Below are 22120 nucleotides of genomic sequence, written 5' to 3'. Positions count from 1 at the left end.
AGGTTTTTCTTTTTTCTTTTATTTTTTTTTTTTTGCATCAGAATTTATTATCCCAAGTCTTCACAAAGCAATACTGAGTTTTTGCACCGATGTTTTATGTTAGCAACCATTTGATGTATGAAAACACGATGAAAGATGATGATGTAACACCTCCACAGAATCATCCCTCAGTACTCAAATTATCTGGAGACCTGGCAAATGGTCCAGTTTACCTGCCAACACCCTGAAAAAATCCAGTTCATCTGAAGGTGGCAATAACTCGTTGAACACAAGCTTCTTTAGACAGTATAAACATTAAACCCAGATTCAAGAGCACCAAAGAAACCCCCAAAACCCACAAACATTGGTTTTCATGACCTTTGCAACTTCTTAGTAATCTGCTCTATTAAGTGGTTCTGGATGGATGTGTACTGAATGTCACTGCTCCAGCACAGTCCTCAGGAGACTCCATTTTGGTGATGTGCTCAGAAATCTTCTGTACTTTCCTCAACTTTGGAATACGTAATTTTATTTATAACATGTAATTATTTTAGATTCAGTAATCAAATTTTCCTGCAGGTACATTATTTGTTTCTGAAAGCTTACCCTCTCAAAAAAGAGTGGCAACAAACTGTATGCTGAAAGGAGGCACTTGTTCATCATGCTGGAGTTGTAAAATGGAGCTATGATGAAAGAGATGTTCCTGAAGCCCCAAAGTTTTTCTTCTATTCAGTGTCTTGAGAACCTTAATGGTATTTTTTCTCCAATATTAATATCAAAGCAGCTTTAGTGAAGCAGGGATAAGAATTAGAGTCTTCAGTGATTAGGTGGTAGAGGGTATTTCAAAGGTTATATATGGGAAAAGATAATTTTCTCCATTTCTAGAGTATGGAAGAGAAAAACAGAGAATTTCCAACTTCAGCTCTGTCTCCTCCACCTTCTCTTATGCTATACCCAAAACCTGACTCACAGAACTACCACCTCAATGCAAGCTGATGGCAAAGCTTGGAGCACCAAACATTATAAATTGAGGGAAGTTCTTAACTTCCCTTCCCAAGGTTTGTACAAGGTACTTGTACCTTGAGAATGATACTGACATGAAAAAGCTAAAAATGAAAACGCGATACTTTTGTACCCAGGAAAGCAAAGTGATCTCTTCCTCCCTGTTTACTTCATTGATAGACTTATTTGTGGAAAAAGTTAAAACTGTCTGTTATGCCAGCAAAGATTCACTTTCCAAGAAAACACATGCAGGATAAACACACTGTAACAAATATTTGGGTATCTGGAAACAGGAGCTGGTGTGGGATCAATTACTCTAGAAATGCCCCAGCATGAAAGGTGAAGATTAAGCAGAGGTCCTCTAACAGGTGGGACAAGAGCTCATGATCTATTCTTCTTGTCAAAGAGCAGAGAGATCCTTGGGAAGTATTTCTTCCCCTCCTCTGGGAGCTATTTTTCAGTTCAGGCATTCCCATGTTCACATCTTGACTTCAGCAGAAATTGATATACAGGATATTTGGATTTCTGAGCTGTGTTTGGACGTCACTTTCAAGCAAGATGCTTGTTTAACATTTGAAGCGTATACAGTTTGTGAATCTTTACCTTTAGCCAGGGATTTGGATGCTGGACAGTTGACATGTGTCATTTCAAGATACTATGCAGGCATGAAGGTAACTCCTTAAGTTCTGATTCAGATTTCAATTTCCTTTACAATTGCAAAAAATAAGCGCATTTTCCCCAAAGACAAGTAAAATGAAAAATCCTCTCAAGAGCTCAGTTGATCAAGGAAAATTTTGCTGAATATAGTCAACAGCTAAACATAGGATATTCTACACCTTAAAGACTGAGTCAGATACAACTGACTCACCATTCCCTCCTCTTACTATTTCTTCAGCTCCATCAAAACACCAGCTAAAAACCTGGGCATCTTGCCTAATTTCTAAAAAAGCAGCTAGAATTTCTCTCCTTGCTGTTTTCTCACAATAGTCATCTCCCCAAATCCCTCCTATTTCAGTTCATCAAGCTGCGACACTTCACCTCAGAACATCAGAGCTCTATACTACCCAAGATCTCTCTGCTTTGCTTGTGACCTGCCCTTCCTCACTACTGGGCTCTCCAGCACCTCACTCCTGTACTCTTCGTTGCAAAGTTACTTACATGAAACACATGAAGGAGGAGATAAACAAGTAGAGTTTCCCTTTGCTGTCAGAGCCTCCCGACTGTTCCCAGTTGCAGGGGATTTCATGCAGCACTGAGCACAAACACTACCTAGAACATTAACTTACAGCCACAAGAAAACCCACCCATGTGCTTCAGGATATTGACCTCTTTGCAAGTCTAGCACCATCTGTATAAAAATGGTTTTCAAACATTCTGTTTTCTGTTCTTGTCCTCCAAGTCACTTAAAGCTGCTGACGCCTCTTCCTCATTTGCTGTGTTAACGCTTCTGTGGTGTCACTTCTCGTGGTATCATAAAAAAACCAAACCCCAAAAGTTAAATACTGCATATGGTAGAACCAGTCTCATGTTCTTCCTACCAAAGGATCACTTCTCCCCTGCATATATCTCACCATCCACACTTGTGAAACATCATTCAGTCTTGAACATGACGGGAAATTTCTAGCCTTCTACAAGTCACACTTGAAATTCAACTGCAGAATTAGCACAAAAGCATTCTGCATCATTAGCTAAATTAAGGCATCTCTTTCAGCTACTACTTCCAGACCTCTGATAAGGTAAAAATAGATGATGATTTAGAAAGCGTAATTTCCAAAGGTACGGTTGATGCTGGTGAAAGAATGCAAGTTCTGTAGGGCAGAGGTATGTATCAAATCCTATTAAAAAAGTAGTTTTAGTTTTTTCTGCAATAAGTACACGTTTCTGGAGCAGTCTGTGACATTGAATTGTGAGACTAGAGTTTGGAGTCTGCTATGTAAGAGCAAGTACTGAATAAATTTTTTAGCACATTCTCAATAACTTCTCTCTACTGCGAGTATTTCCTTGCAGGGATTCTATTAATCTCCTTTTATTATTCTCATGCAAGATTTAGCAAGTAAACACTGAATAAATGTGCTTTGGAACTATATGAGTAATTTCCTAGAGTACTACAGAACATGAAGGCACAAAGTATTTTGTGAGAGTAGTTTTGCTTTTCCAAACAAATTAAACCTCTCTGAATTGACGACGTAAATAATTCAGCATTATTCTGTTTACTAAATTGGGAAGAAGTGAGGCAGAGTGTTCATCTTTAGGAGAGCAGTGTGTTTTGCAACAGAGAGATGATCCCACTAATAGAGAAGTTTCACAGAACAGCTCCAATTCATGCATCGCATTTGTGTGAAAAATGTTGATCCTGCCAAAAGGAGCACTTAAAACTGGGGGGAAAAAAAATTCTCATCTTTATGTTTTATTATTCATTGACTGATATTTTCAAATATAGCAACAACAAATCAGACAGGGCCTCCTAAGCCCTTCACTGCTTTGAAAACCTCCTGCTTTCATAAAGTCATTTAAGTAACACATCAGTTCCAGGAGGCAGTTTACGAACAGAAGCTGCACAGCAGATACACCAGTGTGTGTGTGTGTCATAACCTTGCTCACAGGTCCCTGCTAAAGAGAACCTTCTAAAATAATGAAGGATCAATAAAATGCTCCAAAGAAGACTGTTTTCATCTGAAAAAGCAGATGGTGCTACACAGTATAAAATGTCCACTGGGTAGTGGTCATTAAGTGCTTGTACCCCAGGACTGCCATGACAGGAAAAGGTAAATGTCAAACCAGAGAGTAGGTGCAAGCCAACAATATAAACATGAACAGCAACCGAAAATATATTTGTTTTGATATGATCATCTGGCTTTTAAAACCTCACAGAACGGACAGGCCTGTATTGTTTAAGAAAATGTCAGATAGCAGAGGAACTCCAAAATGAAGGAGAATTTTGCAGCAGGAATGTGATGGTTAGCAAAATCCTCCCGTGCCGCAATATCATCACGTGCCTGTCTTTGCTACCAGGTGTAGCGTGTGTGGGTGAGGGTGCCTTCAAACATAAATTACCAATAAACACGCATTGTATTTAGTGTCAGGGAATTAATTGAGCTTTCCGGAATGAAAGCCTTTTGGCACAAAAATGATAAACCGAGGTTGACCTACCTGAATGGGTCCCACTGACATCAGCAGGTTTTTCAGTTGGACATCAGTAGTTGATGAAGAAAGCCCTTCAACTGACACAATACAGGGCTGAGGTTTGCACTCCACCACTCGCAGGTTCTGTTTATTTGGCATCAAGCGTCCTCGGCCCATCTGGCCTGCTACTCCTCTGCCTCTGCCGTGCATAATGACCTGCCAACAACAAAAGTAACAGTATTTTGATTTACTTACCTAGTGATTCTGCTTACTGCATTTGACAGGTGATGTAAAAGTTGGCGATTTACTTAAAGACTTGATTAAAGTACACGTTGATTTTAAACAGCTTGTTGCTGTTCGCTGATTTGAAAGGCCACTTATTAACATATCCATCCACTGCTTATACAAAATCTTTCAGAAGGGCAGCAAGTTTTATATTGAGTTATATATATTGCATTCAGACTAAAAGCCTCAGATCTAGCAAAGACTGATCAACTAAGCAGTGGAAGATCTCAGACAAAAAACACAGAACCTAGTTTTCAACACTGATCACATTAGCAGCGTGTGTTCAGCTCCCATATATTGAGTCTGAACAACAAAAACAAGCTGATCCCTCTCCTTTTTCTCTTCTCAACCCACAGGTAAATTTAATGTACTCACAAGATCAGCAAACTGCTTCAAGCACCTCCAGTCTGTACTGCTACTAACTCTTGTTCTGTTCTAAGAATGGAGAAATGGCTAAATAAAACAACTTTTTTCAAAGTTCCTCTCCCCCAAATCCTGTAGGATCTGGCACCACAGCATACTCTGGAGCAGGAAATGTATGGATTTAATTCTTGCAAATTAAATATTGAACAGTGGAGAGAGGAGAAATAACAATGAAACATGAGTAACAAACATTACACAGAGTTAACACTTAACATTGAGTCAACACAACACAGTCTCTTGATTCCCACTTGGAAAGCCTATGAAGGTAATGAGTTCACATTCTTCTGCATCAGCAAGGAAACTTTATCCTTACACGAAGCAGGAGGATTGTGGCCAACAGTTCAAAACCAAGAACTAACTTGAAAGCCAAAATACCAGCTATGTTCAAGGCACGCGTCAGCTTGCAAATGCAGAGAAGGCATGAACTGTTGCCACCCTGACCCTTCCCTGCCTCCTCCCAGTGCACAATCAGTGCAAAACATCAAGATCACCAACTATTTTGAGTGATACCAACTTCTGGGATCCAAAAAGAACATCCTGAAACAGTCGCGGTGTGCTCCCTACATATGCAGGAAAACAGCCAGAATGAAAGCTTAAACACAACTTCAAAAAACCTCTTGGTTTTAAAGCCAGAAAGCACGCTGGATACCACCTCTTACTGCAGCTATCTCGGGACACATGCATTTCCCCAGGGAGTGCTGTGCTGGCCAGAACGTCAGCAGATGAAGAAACCTGCGGGCACCACCAGTCTGTGCTGGGTACAAACAAGTCTCTCCAGATTTAAAAGCTTTATATGCAATTATGCATCTCCTGGGTCATGCAGCCCTGCACTAGCAACTGACAAACAGAATGTAGTTATTAATAGAGCAACACAGCTACACAGTGAAACTTCCGCAGCAATACGCATCTAAAAATCACCTTTTTAGGTTGATGGATTCCCTGGATGTTTTTGACTCCTTGAGGAGCTGGTGAATGGATCTGTGCCTGCTGCTGCTGTTGGTGCTGCTGCATTCCCTTTGTCAAAGTGACCTTCCGCACTGGCTGCTGTTTGGGCTCCGGGGGTTGTTGAGGCCGCTGGGTCTGGCCCTCTGGGTGAAAAAAGCCAGCATCCTCTCCCCCCTGCTGAAATCAACAACACAACAGCGGCTCAATGTCCAGGCACTGCACACCCTCACCCTGAGCAGCCTCCTGCCACATCCAGCTCACTCAGAGAGTATCCAGGGCTTTGCCAGCTAAAGCAAACCAGTGCCCGCAGCGGGAATGTGCAAGGGCTCAGCATGGAAATTGCACTTCAGCCTAAAATTAATCCATGGTACCTGAAGAACAGTTTACTTTGTTCAGACTTTATTATAATTACAATGTTCAATAATGTCTTTTCATATACAAAGTGGCAAGATGTTTTAACTTTTCTTTCCAAATCATTCTTCCTCCCAGGGTTACACGAGAACTCCAGTGTGTGTTATTTTTTTATTACTCTTTTTTTTACTCTAGAGACATACATATCGCAGAAGAAGGAGCAAAGAACTGTGAAGGCTGGAAGAATCAAGTAAATACTCTGTTCATCTTTAAAACTCCAACTTCTCTTCAGTTAAAAATTGGCATTTATTTGGAAGTGCATACTCCTTCTGCCAACTTCCATACCAGCAGCTTTGTAAGCAGTCTCCTTCCTCAAACATGGTCTATACTAGGAACAGTTCCTCAAGGGTTTGCTCTATTGTTTTTAATTTGTCTTATGAAGTTCTTATTATATTTATAAACACAAGCACAATAAAATACCATCTCAGTGTTTCTCTCATCCAATGTAGCTCTTTCTGTTACATCTCTCAGTGCAATCAAGCACAGTAACAGCATAAACTGAAAGCACCGAAATTATTCCCTTCCACTGCCTTTACCCAAAGAGTTTGGCTTCTTCTACAAACAGAATTTGTGTCTGGTTGTCCAGATCAGATCAATCACTGAAAAACATTTAATGGAGCAAGAGACAGCAGACCCTGACAAAAGTTCAGACACTTTTGCATATTATTGCGTGGTTTCAACAGCAGTATCTATACCTTGACTGGATTCCAACTTCAGAACTCAAATACTAGTGAACATTTTATCCACAGGGCAAAGGTTTTGCCTACGTCCCAAACCAACCCCTGCCAACCCTGTAAAAGCTCTCAAATAAAACGCATATCTAGGGAAAAAAGTAAAATACTATGAAAGCATCTTTACTTATACAGGGTTTTTTCCCCACTTCCTTAACAATTCATAAGCCAAATCTGCTTTTGCATCTGTAACACAAGTCACAAACCAGAGGATTTCATATTGGCACATTTTTTGTGAATAAGGAGACAAAATACAGGTGTGCAGAAGGAACAGGTTTATGGTCCAATAGCAAGATTATCGCCATTGAGAATACAAATCTTTACCTCTCAGCATGAAAGAAAAGCAAATAAACACTTACTAAAAGGGACTAGTTACTAAGTCCCTTCACTATCATTTGATAAGAAATAATCTGGTACAGATGGTACATAGGACAGTCTCATGTTTTCAAGTTCACTAGTTCAAAATTCACCCCCCTAAATCAAGGCCTCTGTATTATAAAGTACATGCAGGCTACAACATCTCAAGAATTCAACTACATAAATCCCAGACAAATGAGCCTCATACCCCCTTGCACCATCTACACTTCAAAAGCACAGTCTGTCATAGGGAAAATCCTGAACCTTGTCCTGGCTTTTGTTCACAGTGTCCAAAGTGAGAAAACCATAGAAATCTGCACATCTTTCCCACCTCTAATAAAACATAGCATTTTTTTCTCTGCTAAACTGGATGGGTCCTTGTCTTCACAGAACATTTTGTATATAAACTTTGGACAGCAGCAACTAGTGAGAAATTACAAAGCTTTCCCTTCAGAGTTTCTCCTTCAATTACTATTCAAATACATAAAAGCAAGAGCCCTCTTGAAAAGCTCAAACATATGCACAAAACCTACTAGGAAACCAGCATTAAATCCTCCTCATTTTAGTATTAGTTTCAATATCAGCATCACCATAAGCGCTGTGCCCTGATCAGATAATTTCTTTTATTCAACCCTACAACAGCTGCAAGATGATGAAACTAAAAGGAACAAAAAAATTCTAGGAGGAATTTAAACACAATAACTGGGAGTTAAAAATCTAATCTCTGCTAAATGCCTGCTGTGAAAATCATAAATATTTGCAACCATTTCTTTCCAAACCAAAAAGTGATTCCGGCACATCGGAAGAGCATCTGAGAGCCAAGCCCTCAGGTACAGAACACACTGAACATGCTCATTACTGAAACTTCAAAAGCAAAACAATCATTTCACATAAAAGCCTAGGACAGCCAGCAACCACCCAATATTTAACCACCAAGCTCAATTATCACCAAATAAAACCAAAACACAGAACTGCGTAACAGAGTGAACGGCATCAGCACACAACTGGTTCGCACTGATGAAAAATCTGATGGGGTTTGTTCCCTGCTGAGGTCCCAAATGCCACCTCTGGGCTTCACTGCCGACACGACATTCCTGCAAAAGCCTGAAAAGGTAGAAATATCTCTGAGCTTTGTCATGAATTAATGCATTTCAGAAATAAGAAAAACCTACACAAAACAATAAAGAAAGGGGATGGAACAAGATCTGCTTGTTCCTGCAACAAGAAGGAAGGAAAGGGAACTGGATCAACCCCTTTCTTTATATACTACTATTCTGAACATTTACTGGTTTTGAGATGACTTGAAGATGGGAAGCAGAGATGAAACTGCAGCACTGCTTCTCAAGAGAGCCACTTGGTACTCAAGGAGTAACAGAGCTCCCTCCAAATCAGCAAGACATTGTTTTCTGTTACAGGCAGCCTGGCCTCAACAGGAGACAAAACCCGGTGGTTTTCTTAAGAAAACAAAAATCAGACGTGACTGCCAAGTGACATGTGCCTAACTAGCAAAAAGGCCCAGCCTCAGAAGAGGCAGCAACTCCTTTTCACTGGTTAAAGATGCGACGGTACAAGGACAAGCACTGAGCCAAAATGAGCAACCTCTGCAGTACCATACAGTGGCAAATTAGACTCACCACCACCACCATCATCCTTTAATCTTTGGTGCAAGACAACGAATGGCTTCTTCAGACACATCAATGAAGAACTAAGTCAAGCAAAACACCCGCAAACAGCTTTTCACATCTGGACTTCAAGCTACAAAACCTCAGAGCATTACTGACAGGTCACATGCTCACAGACCATCAACATTTTGGAGGAAAGGACACACGACTGTAACGATGATTCTACATATGCTGACTCCTGATGTTCACTCATGAGCTATACAATAAGCTGGCACCAACACAGCAAAGCTACAGGCAAGCAGGTAAGTCCACTGCAGCTGTATTGCAGCACCTGCCCCAAATGACACTTAAATCACAGAACCCAAATTGCTAGTAACTCTCCTACTCCAAATGTCTCCGTTCTAGCTCATCTGGAATCAACTTTTGCCTTTCATAACGACAATTTCCGTATTGTTAATTTTTCATCAGCTTATAGCACTGCCCTCCTCACGTTTAAATATGTAGCAACAGAAGGAGCTATTAAAATTTTAAGCCTTTTCATGTCAAAATATACTTTTATGTGATTTTTTTTTCCTTTAGTATTTTGTAATGTACAGGGCAGCACTAAATTTTTCAGAGATGCATCTACTCATCATCATGTTCTGTCTCATATGATTTGATGCACAAAGTGCTGAAACCAGGTAGAATACCATAGTCCATCACAGATAATTGTGACTGATTGATACAAGCTCTGATTTTATACTTCAAATTTCCTCTGAAGTCCTCTGCATAAAAGTGAATTTCCATTCTTTGTCTGCAAACCAATGAAGGAAGAATTTTTTCTTATTGTCTACTCCTTAATTTCTATATTATAAATAATTCTCACCTTTGAGTTCTGAATTTCCAAGTTTTGCAAAAGGTCTGCCTTCACAGAATATGCTAAGTTGGAAGGGACCCACAGGGATCATCTACTATCTAACCAGGAAAGAGTTTTCCTGAATGAAACTTTACCATTATTTAGTTAATTCTGGAGGAATGAAAATGCCTTTTCTTCAGTTGCAGGAGTTCTGGTCAGGTGAAAACATAAAAAGTATCTTTCAAACTTCAAGTACAGCAAGATTGCTAGCAGTGCCAAAACAAGTAATTTCAAATACTGTGTGTAAATAAAAAAGCTCAGAAGATGGAGGCAGATGGATTTGATCTACATGTGAATGTTTTTCAAACTTCTACTGCGTAAGAGTCTGCGCAGTATGACTTTCTGAAACTGGACTAAAAAAGAAAAAACGATGCCATTCGATGGCCATGAATTTAGAACTAATTCCCTGACACCTATCAAGGCTGGTTTTCAACAGTCTCTCATTATACATATCTATATATAGTCAATGTTGTGTTTTTTAGAAAAACAGAATTCTGTCAAACATGAGATCACAAATTCTATAAGCAGAATTTTATGAGGGATTGCTTAAATTTAGCAAGCTGAAGTCCTCCACTCTACCACTATCATTATGACAGTTCTATGATGAAGATGAAGTTTATTTGCCACCAACATTAGCAGGACAAATTTATTTATAACAAATGCTTTAAAATGCACTGATAAAAATGCCTATTGATACTGTCAGAGCTGCTTGCAATTTGACAGATCAAATCTTATTTTCATTCTTAAACCCCATGAAGGAATGGTATCACCAACTTGCATTCTGTAGTGAGCAAATTGATTAATCCCCCTCTATAGAAATCTCAACTCTTGATTACACCTATCAGACGTTAAGCAGCATTATTCTAGAGTGACAACACTTGACAAATTCCCAAACCATTTTTCTCAGCCTTTGTGGCCCTGCTAGCTTGCATTAACCCTGATGAAAAATTAATTTTCCTTATCTTCTGCTAAACCCCAAAATCCAAATCCGCCAAACTGGCAACTCTTTCTGTAAAGGTATTATGAAAACCTCTAAAAGATTAATTGCATGTCTTCAGGTGACATTAAATTAATTTCTGTACTCGTGACAGACATTTGATACTCCGTACTGAGAGGACAGATAACATTGTCAGGATACACAGAAGGACAGTGGTGCAGTGTCCCAGGGCAGCCTCTTATGAATTCTCCTTTCGATAAGGCCATACTTCACTGTCATTGGCACTGTTAGTGATCTTGCAGCCCACAGACCTCACTGCACAGGTTTCTATTAACCACGACAATGCCGTGTCTATCCATGTAATCTTTGTAAAGCTAATTCAAAATCATCCAGTAGTAAAGGGATGCGCATGCTGGATAAGGCACTTAAAGGGAATAAACTCTGGTTGATTTGTGTGAAAATAACACACAGAAGCAAAATGCTGTCATCTTCTCTTAGATGCTTTATAAATCAAATTCTCTGTAGCGCGATGAAGACCTAAATCTTGCAGGGAAATCTCACTCCAGAAATGTGCCATAATTGATTTCTTGTAAGAAAGGAGAAACCCCATATCTGTTACCAGTTTTAGTCAATATTTCTAGAAATTAGTGCCTTTACAGTATCACAGTAGTTGGGGGAGGGAAGCATCCTTTAGGCTATTAAATGCATCTTCACTTTAAGGACAAGAGGAATGACTGTTCATCAGCTACATAGCTTATGTATTTTTGTATGTAAACATGTATTTTACTGATACTGTGACTGACTGCAGTAAAAAAGACAGACATCTATACAGACAGCTGTGATCCCCATGTAACCAAGAGAAAGAAACAGTAAAGCAAAAGCTATGTAGAACAAGACTGACTTTCATCTAATATATATGAGTATTTTCTCACTAGAATTATCAGAAATGTGTATTAGAGGCAAACCCCTAATAACAAGTTATTTCTCTGTGACTGGTGCTCCAAATGCTTTACTACTTTGATACAGCTGGTTGACAGACTGGGGACCTGAGAACAGGAAGCCTAATCACTTGCCAAATATCCCACAACCCAGTGACACGACCAAGCACTGTTCCTGAACAGTTGACGATCTGTTTTCAATCTGTCAAATGCCAATGAGAAACACCTGGAGACCTTTTCTTTTTATAGGCCTTTTAAGACCTTTAAAAGTATTTTTTTCTCCGCCTCCTCAAGTTCAAGAATAGAAATACTTAAGAAAGCTGCTCTCTCACCAGGGTACAATACAGCATCAGTAGACAACTCACCATTAACAAATGGTTTAAGATATACTAATAGCCTAATTTTGACTCAAAGTACACACAGAATAAGCTACATTAGACTACAAAAGTGATAAAGAACCAAAGCATTCCCAGCTCACACCAGAAAAAAGACACTTCTGATGCTGGTCAGTGAATTATGGGTTATTGTTACCAGCCTAAAATGTTTGCATGGAGCAAACTTAATTCAAACAAGAGCAACCAGACAACGCAATAAATAAATAAAATGCAGAAACAGCTCCCTTCCTGTGCTAAAAAGACACTGATACACTGCTTCAGTGAGCCATGATGAGCATCTTTTGTGCCTAATGGTGTATGAAGAGTCAGAACAGCAAGAAGAAAATGTCTTGTAGAAAAAGCAGCTAATTCCACTTAATCCTATGTACTAACACAGTTCTTAGCTGAAGTGTCTCCTCATCTGCCTGAGAGGAGAACTGAGGCATGGAGAAGGACTGGCCAAAGACAATCCCAGTCATAGCCATGCTGCATGAAGTTTCACCAGGAGTGACAGAAACAGAGTTGCTCAGTGTTGAATCATGACTACGTGTTTGTTAGTACAACCACCCACCAGCGCACTACATAGAAAAAAAAAATTGTGTCAAAGCTACAGTAAAGTCAAGATACTAGAATAGGCATGTATAATACTCTCTGATAACACCTTCATTTTCATATGCTGTTCACAAAATATGTAACACAGATAAACAACATTTCAAGTGAACTTTCCTGGTTCACTTTTCAATTGCCCGTCTGGGATATTTTCTGTACAAGGAATTTTAGCAAAGACTTGACACTGAGAACCACCAAGAGAAAAAGCTCCCGTTGGAAAATATCAGCAATTCAAAACTTTTGACAGGCCAAAGCTTCTGAAGGAGCGCCTCCCAAGTGGACACCAGCTGTAGCATACAATGCCAGTACTGGATGTCAGAAACCAGTACAACTACAGCTTGCCTTCTCATGTCATGTCTGGTCTTTCTGGTTTATGTTCCTTGAAGCTTAAAACTAATGGCGAGTCAAATCCCTCTTGTGTGCTGCCCTAAGATCCTAGTGTAGCTTTGACAGAGACAACCCCCATTACCTTGCTCCCCAAACACGGTGTCGAGAGCCTCCTGACTCAGAGCAACACCTCTACACTAAAGGCCTATTCCAACCGGTCCAACCCCAAATACCTTTCAACAAAGGGACTTGCAACTTCTCAAAATATTAAACTGCAAGTTTACCTCCCAAGAGACTGTATTTTCATATGAAAACTGGCCCCTTCTCTTTGTAATGCACTTTAATGGTGTCACAGCTATCTTTAGAAGGAAATTGAACTACAAGGTATTCTGTAACACCAACACTGTATCAATATGAATTTTGCACTGTAACATTTATGATGGCAGAAAAATTCTCCTTTGAGACTTAACAAGAGTGACAAGCAACATCAAACGCTGTGCTTTCGGGGTGTTCAGGAGGAATCAGCACTCTTCTTCAATATACAATTTAAAAGTCTCCTGAGGAAAGGGAGAAACCTGTTCTGCAATCTACAAAGGCAATACTTTATTGCACTTTAGATTCAAGTTATCCACAGTGAAGGTAATTTCAATTTAGGTAGGTATATCTTCACCTTTATGAGAAACCCATAAAAAGTATTACCTTCATCTGGTTTGGTTGTCACCTTAAGTCCCTCTAGTTGCTGTGTCCACATGTGACCCTCTATTTCACTTTTCCAGTAGCCAAAAATGCCCCAAACAGTTCAGCACAGCCCACCTCCTGACCCCCAAGCCATGAAATAGTCTGTCTCTACAGGGACCAATCCTCACTGGAGGTCTGGGAGGACAGGGTTTATTGATTGTTTTAAAACAAGCAATTTTTCTGTGAAAACACTACACCTTTTTCATAACCGGAATACTGACCCCCCTACCATGGGCACGGACACTTTCCACTTGACCCGGCTGCTCCAAGTCCCGTCCAACATGGCCTCAAACACTTCCAGGCATGAGGCATCCACAGCTTCTCTGGATAACCTGTTCCAGTGCCTTATCACTCCCAAAGGAAAGACTTTCTTCCTAATATCTAATATATATCCATCCTTCTTCAGTTTGAAGCCATTCTCCTCCGTCCTATCACTCCATGCCCTTGTCCAAAGTCCCTCATCAGCTCTCTTGCAGCTCCTTTAGGTACCGGAAGGTGCTCTAAGGTCTCCCCAGAGTCTTCAGGTTGAACTGCCCCAACTTAGTCTGTCTTCACAGGGGAGGTGCTCCAGTCCCCTTATCAACTTCACAGCCTCCTCTGGACTTGCTCCAAGATTTTCTTACAACTAAGAAACTAATGTCCATTTGTGAAGTATTCCCAGAGTGAACTCTTGCAGGTTGTGGCAGGCAGAGTCCTGGATATGAATAAACTGCAATGCCACTCTCGGCTTCCTAAAAAATTACAGACCATATAGAGCAAGAGTTCCTGTATCCAGGGCTGGGTAAAGGGCTCCATCAAGAACTTCTCACATAAATGCCAAAATTCTTGGTGTTTGCGATTCCTGACATATTTAGATGAAAGGCGCTATAGAGCTTTCAAGTCAAATATTTTTAATTAAACTTGAACATACACATGCAAGTAGAAACAAGTACAAACATCAAGCAAACTTGATTGACAAGGTTACATTATCAAACAAGAATCATCTATTTTTCCACACTTAGAACTCTATATTCATCTCACACTTCTCAGTTACTTGAAATATGAACAAAGTTGTCCATCTTCCATTTCATTTTTGCAATCCGACATTTTTTGTGACAGGCTTTTCAAACAAAAGAACTTCCCAACCCTTTTTTCAAGCTTTTCATATGAAGCATTTCAGGTTTTCAGGAATTAGGATCATCAAAAAGATAGCGCTTCTAATGCAACACGGAACATCAAGATTTTTATGTTATGTATTTATATCTATATATTTATGAAAAAAAAAAATTCATTGTGCAGCCTTCCACAGAGACAAAGATTGGTGTGTTCTTGGTGCAGCGTAAAAACCAGCATTTTCAGGCCTTTGGGACACACATCTCTCTGAGCATGGCAGCTCATTTTCTGGCTAGAGAGAAATCATCCAACAACAACAACATAAGACGACCAAATGATACAGAGACTTTAAGATACTATAATTTCCTACAGAATCAATCTCCAACTAAAAGGAAAAAATGCTCAGCGCATATTTCATAAGATCTTAAGATATCTAAGGTTGCAGCTGGTACAAACCTGTTCTTCCAGGACTAAAACCACTCAATATATGGGCTTAAAGAATTGAATTGAAATTGGTACTAGAACTATTCACCAGCAGACTGATCAGAGAGCCGAAAGACCACCACAAACAGCCAAGGCGTTAGAAAACATGACTCATCAAGAGAGTGAAGGATATCAGTGCCCAGAAAGAGTTAAGAGATCTTGAAAAAGAGAGACAGACACAAAGAGATATAAATTCTTTCCCATCTCTCTTCAAGCATAATACCAGGAGTCACAGATTCAAAATTACAGCAAGAAAATGTAATTTGATCACTAAGAAAATTTTCTTAAATGTATAGGTTTGATACTGGAATAGATGGCCTAGAAAATCTACAATAATGAGATCTCAGAAAAAGGCTAGATAAACCTGTCAGAAATACTACAGTGCTCATCCCCCCTTCAAGACAATGAATTATTTCTACAGCCCTTTCATCTTTATTTTCTATAATTTTATGATCACATTTTGAAGTGATTAGGATGTTTCTTTTCCACTTACTCTACAATCCCACTGACCTTATTCTTATATGCACCCTAAAAGTGCCTGCATTAGAAATAGTGTGGCCAGCAGGACCAGGAAAGTGATTCTCCTCCTGCACTCAGCCCTGGTAAGACCACACCTCAAGTACTGTGTCCAGTTCTGGGCCCCTCAGTTCAGGAGGGATATTGAGGTGCTGGAGCGGGTCCAGAGAAGAGCACAAAAGCTGGTGAAGGGTCTGGAATGCAAGTCCCATGAGGAACAGCTGAGGGAGCTGGGGTTGTTTAGCCTGAAGACGAGGAGGCTCAGGGGAGACCTCATCACTCTCCACAACTAGCCGAAAGAGGTTGTAGTGGGGGTCGGTCTTTTCTCCCAGGCAACCGGTGATAGGACAAGAGGACACAGTGTTAAGCTGTGCCAGGGGAGGTTCAGGTTGGATATTATTAGAAATTTCTTTACAGAAACGGTGATTAGACATTGGAATGGGCTGCCCAGGGAGGTGATGGGGTCACCATCCCTGGAGGTGTTTCAGTAAGACTGGACGTGGTACTCGGTGCCATGACCTGGTTGACGAGGTGGTATTGGGTCACAGGTTGGACTCGGTGATCTCAGAGGTCTTTCCCAACCTAACAGTTTCTGTGATTCTTTAGGAGTGACCTCAGGCTCCTCAGCAAGCCATGCAAATCTCAGATGTTTTACTAGTAAAATATACTAGTATGAATACTCAGAAAATACACTGAACTCCTACATCTGAAAAGGAAACCTCTGAGGAAATGCCACACAAAATGAAGCCCACTGGATCCATCAAAAGATATTTGTGTGTCCATGGGGGAGATGGGTGGGGGCAGGGGGAAATCGATTCAGAAACTCCCCAAAAACATAAAAGAATCAAAGTTCATGTGCTAAACACTGCCTCACTTTCCAGGAACATTTAAAAGAGTAATTAAAATGAAAACCTACTGATTGTACTGCCATTCCTGTATAAATTATGTGAGTATTAGAAAGGGATGGGCAAATCAATATTGCGAGGGAGGTGAAGGGTGAGATTTGTTTAAATAATAAAAAAAACAAAACCCACCCCAAAAAAACAACAAAAAACAAGCAACAAAAAAAGCATCAACAGACAAAATCATGACTGACAGTACCAAACATGTCACCTTGATACAAAGACTTAGTCTGACATACAAGAAATGCTGAATAATTTTCTACTTTTTTTCCTGAAGTATAAGAAGCCATAAATTAAAGCATCTTATGTTATAATATTATAACTCTTACAGTTCCAAAAGTAAAATCCCCTCACAAGAGAGTATTGTGGACACAGATGAAAGGCCATTTTACCTTCTAGGGACCGAGGGATAGTTCTACCTGTAGGTCAATCATCTCTTTAGTACTGCTGTGCCCAGCAACACAGACAGAAACTCAGCCTGGTAAAGATACTGTCCTCAAGAAAAGAAACCATTCTTTTCTGACATATTTGTACACCACAGATCTCACCAACACACCACACTCCTTAACTGTTATACAAAAAACATCACTAGCAACACAAAACCATTTAATGGACCATCTACAGATGGTCCTACTAAATGAATAACAGTCCCTGCTACCAGTTTCTAGTTTAGGCCAATTTGGTCCAGATAGAGTTAAGTACAGGTCTGCATTAGATCAGCTTCCTCAACTGAGAGCTCTCCTACAGTGCTGTCCATGGCTGGCAGGATGGGAGGGAAGGGACTTGCCAAGTCTCTACCAAAACGAATCCAATGAGATCCAAAAGGGAACCTGCACTGCGTCTAATCGTGAGCCATCTCACTGTACATGGGTATTCAAAACATCTCTGCACAGAAGAGCTCAAGAAAGGAAAAAGGGATTAGATAGAGAGCAAAAACAGGGCTGCTTAGCTGCAGGATCGAGCCAGTGCACACAGGTAAGAGACACCAGGCATCCCTTTGGCCAAAGGCAGGGAATTGGAAGAAGCACTGTTACATGCTAAGGAGAATGGCTAGCAAAAATGAGATTTGGCTTTTGTTTTATATTAGTGCTCAGGCAAAAGTTGTGAAAAATAAAAGCACGTGGTAGGACTAAACATTAGCAGTGGAAACTAAGTATGATCTGTGATTGTGATAGTATTCAGAGTCCAAGCAGCTTGTAACTCTTCTTTTAAATCCTATCAAAAATGGACAAGAAGATTGGCTGCCCTGCCTACTGCCTAATTTTTTTTTTTCCTTGTGTAGTCAAAGAAACAAAGTCACAGATTCAGGTTGTCACTTACTGATTAAAAATTAATCAACTATCTTGATCAGTGTTAACAGCTAATTGCAATGCTTGTTCTTATTCTCACACAGCAAAGGAAACTTAAAATGTCCATGGCAGTATGAAAACAGTAACAAAGGCTACATGTAAAGAACCTGGTTCACCTTGCTAAAACCTCAGTACTCAAAGCTAAGAAGAACAGAGAAAATCTGCTGCTGTGCACAAAAGGGGTTACACATACATTTATTGAAGCTAATTGCTCCTGCTTACCATAAGATTTATCTGAAACATTTATGGTCTTCTGAAATAGAGCATTGTGATAATAACTATTTCATTGTGAATGCTGCTGTGGACACTGATAACCATTTGTTATGAAGAGCTGTATACAGTTGTGACTGGCATTGTTTTGTTTCACCACATAATAAAAGAAATCGTGCATGACTGCTTTATTCAATTATTCATGACACACAAACCTGTCATACCTCTTGCAGGCCACTGGGATTTCTGCAGACATACTTATATATAAATATTTTTAGCTCAACAGAATCAATTTCTTTGAGCTTCTCATACTTTATTCCTCTGTACTTAAGTTACCACCTCTGAGGAATTAGAGCTGACAACAACCTGACGTGCAGAATGTCTCAGTAGCCAATAAGGCCCTGTATGTTAATATTTTGAAAGACCACACAGTCATTACACAATTCACAATTTTAAGCGTATTTAAGTTTTATGAGCTGTAGAGAAACATTTACAAAAAGGAGTTAAGACTCTGGCATTTCAGCTTCCTCTCAGTTTCTAAATGTAAAGCCTTAGCCTCCAAGGCCTTGTTCAGTCCCTGTTAACACACCGCTTGCTCCATTGCAGATTAGTTATGCAAGTTTGCCTAATTAATGCTCTGAATAATGTAAGAAGCATTCTTCCAGAAAAAAATGAACTCCAATGTGCTATATCAGATCTTTCTTTTCTCCTCAGCATAAACCTGAGGACAGACCTCACACGCTATGATCTCACTATGTCCCCTCATCACAGTTTTATTTAGAGCCCTAACGAATTAATTTCTCTTTTCATTAAGATAGAAAAAATTTGGTCTAGACTTTCTAACCAAAGCCCTAGATCTTAAACACACACACTGCCCTCAAGACCAGCATTGTGAGTCCTCCACGACACCAGTGCTCAAGGGACACACTGCAGATAATAGACCTCTCATCAAAAGATAAGGAAATCTCATTTAGATGCAGAAGTGAAATGGTATCATTTTAAACCCAACCTCTAACAGAAAACATCCCCCTCCAACACACTGCCTAAATTGGTTTCACAACACACTTCCCAAGAAAGTAAAAACAATCTTCCCTTGAGTACAGAAACCACACTAACACCAACATCTGCACACAACTAATTCAGGTGGCTTCACCTACCAAATAAGCAGGTCCTAGCTTTTTAACCACACCTTATTTAAATACAGCCGCCCAAATCCTTTTCTCTGAGCAATTATCAGACTGACCTATCAACTTGAAGCAAAAGGAGCTCAGCTGAGCAGTCTTTCAGACTCCAATTACAACTTAATAGAAAGGAGTACTATTTCAGTGTGATTTCAGTGGTAACTGCCTGGCAGTAAAGGGTTACAGGAAACATTAATTTTTTAATAACTGCTAATAAATTACAGTTCTGAAAATATAATATTAGGACAATTAAGTATGCTAAACCTGTTACTTCCTCCATCACCTTAGGCCCATTTTTTATTTTGGGATTACACAGAATCAAACACACAAAAACAAACCATGACAAGACACACACACGAGATGAGCCTTGGAAACTTACCCCTCCTGACAACTTAATCACCCTGACTTTGCTGCCGACATGAGGCCCATCACTACCACTGTTTGTCCGCTGCATGACAGTCCTTTTCACACCCGGTTTCTGCTCCTGGGGCCTGGCTGGTACCGAAGCCACTCGAGCCGTCTGTGTCGTGGGCAGCGACGCTGCAGCAGGTTTGGTCTGTAACACCTTCTGCGGCGCCTGAGGCTGACTTGGAGGAACTGTCCTAGTCTGCCTCAGCTGCTTCACCGGCTTCATCTGCTGTCCTTGATACTGCATATCCCCCCCTCCGCTCTGGAGGAACTCTGTGGGTTTGGGTTGGATATTTGGAACTACTGTGTCTTGCTTTCTAACAAGGAGTCTGTTTTTCACGTTGTGTCTGGTGTGCAAGCCGGAGTGGGGTATGTAGGGGCTGCCGTTGGTGGGGAACTCGGAGGAGTCATCCTCGTGCTGCATGTAGGACTGCTGTGTGGAAGGTTGCTGCTGCTGCTGCTGTGCAAGTCTCTCCAGCAGTTCTCTCTTTCTGGCACCAGCCTGCTGCTGCCGTCTCAGCTCCTTCTGCTTCAGAATTTCTTCTCTCAGACGCTTCTGCTCTTCTATCTTCAAACGATACAACCTGGTTTCTTCATCTTCGTCTGGGTACTACAAAGGAAAATGCAAATTAATTTATAAAATTCTAAACACAACATCCAGCTTGGTCAAAACAACATTAAATTGTTGTTCCAGATGTTGTAAAGCTGTAACTCTGAAGAGCTTTTTAAATTATCCCTGATACCAAACGAAGGCTATTAGTGAAGTGCATCTGCTGCTAACATTTATTTGCTATTCATTACAAACAAACAGCTCAAATCTGGTTTAGGACTTAGATATACTACTTCCTAGACAGAAAAACTCTAATACCACTTGACAAATCTGATCAGAATACTAAAAAAAAAAAATACAAAAAAGTTTGACAAATTGGAACTAATTTAAAAGTTTCCAAAACCAATTAAAGTATGAATATAATTCAAGATATCAAAATATGTTTCAAATAGAAGGTAACAATACAGAGGCAACCCACTGTCACATAGGTTTTATCTTGCTCTTTTCTGACAAAGTAACAAAAGGTAGGGTGGTAAATGACCTGAAAGGCCCTGATTAGAACTATTGATTTTTCTCACAGAATTTTCAGCCTGATCTCAAACTCATTTGTCACACAATAATTGGTTATAATGAACAGCACAAGTCAATCTCTCTGACCTTGAACTCATGCACTCTCTTCAGAATCAAAATGTTGCCAAATGCAGTGTTGGAATATTAATGGTATATAGAGAATGCCTTTAATATTCCAGCCCTAGGCCCCTCTGAAAGTACTACACACCATCCAATAACCTTTCTAAAGATTCTTCAACTCTGGCAGAATGAGTTCTTAGGAAATGCTGTATAAAAATGGACAAGACGCAAAGAAATGCAGATTCTCATCACCCTGGAAAAGACATCAAATGGCTCTTGCAGTAATATCACATGCATTTTTCAAAATTAGGAGGCATGCTTTTTTCATTATATTACTTCTTTTTCTTTTCAACCATTTGAAACATGAAGTTAGACTTGCAGAAACTGCTTATAAATGGTAATGAGCATAACATTCTACTCAAGATATATTAATCATCACTAATAAAAACAGGTTCTATAAGTAACAACACTTTGCATGTTGGTAAATGAACGCATGAAGAATGCTGAAATATTTCTCAAAACCTGGGAATCTGTGAGGAACCTTTATGTATATTGTAGGAACCGAGTACAAACTGTTGTCAACATAACACGTGGGACCCAAATGTGCGACTACTCGTGGGTTTTTTGTTTTTGTTTTGTTTTTTTTAGAGTGCTTTTAATTGTGGTGCACCCCAGAATCCTCCCCAACCCAAGGGATCTGTGCAGATGGAGGAGCCCAGTACACTCGTATCTGCTCTTATAGAATCCAGATGCACAAATCCTGAACACGTGTCTCCTTCAGCTGTAACTGCTTCTTCCCTGAGCAGGTTTTGATAGGGATTATTCCCAAAGTTATTGAAAAAACAGCTCCATGTCTCACATTAGAAGTCTAATCAGAAGCCTAAAAAAATGGCTAAATAGGACTCCAACAAAACTCGACTTTTAAAATTTTTATTTAATTTCTGAATATGGGCTGGAGTTCAGGGATGAGGTGTAACAGCCCTTTGCATGAGAATGTTCCATATACCCTAAGTTCAGATCTTTCTCTATACTTTTTGGACTATAATGGTGGTAATTAATGTCTAATCACTGTGACAACTAGATTAGAGGTCTATGTTGACAGA

At 39.9% G+C, this 22120-nt stretch overlaps 1 protein-coding gene across 7 annotated transcripts in view; it reads right to left on the bottom strand.

The window, feature by feature from the left end:
- The window catches only part of RBM33 (RNA binding motif protein 33), a 102670-nt gene that overhangs the window by 12703 nt on the left and 67847 nt on the right, over positions 1-22120 (bottom strand). For 4 of the 7 annotated variants that reach the window (XR_003570756.1, XM_027879782.1, XM_027879785.1 and 1 more), the window contains exons 15-17: positions 19809-20447; positions 5731-5934; positions 4132-4320 (exon numbers count right to left, since the gene is read on the bottom strand). Coding sequence is in view for 6 of the 7 variants with exons in the window: in XM_027879782.1 (XP_027735583.1) it covers positions 4132-4320; positions 5731-5934; positions 19809-20447 (1032 nt within the window). In the remaining variant the exon portion in view is untranslated. Of the gene's footprint in view, positions 1-4131; positions 4321-5730; positions 5935-14569; positions 15081-19808; positions 20448-22120 lie in introns of those variants that run through there. The other 3 variants (XM_027879783.1, XM_027879786.1, XM_027879787.1) reach the window with 3 other exon arrangements.

The sequence above is a fragment of the Empidonax traillii genome, unplaced genomic scaffold (assembly GCF_003031625.1).
Source record: "Empidonax traillii isolate 1590-97213 ecotype Southwest subspecies unplaced genomic scaffold, ASM303162v1 scaffold58:size1836614, whole genome shotgun sequence".
In the NCBI taxonomy this organism is placed as follows: Eukaryota; Metazoa; Chordata; class Aves; order Passeriformes; family Tyrannidae; genus Empidonax; species Empidonax traillii.
Note: the sequence above shows the minus strand (reverse complement) of the source record. Positions and strands in the feature narration are given on the sequence as shown.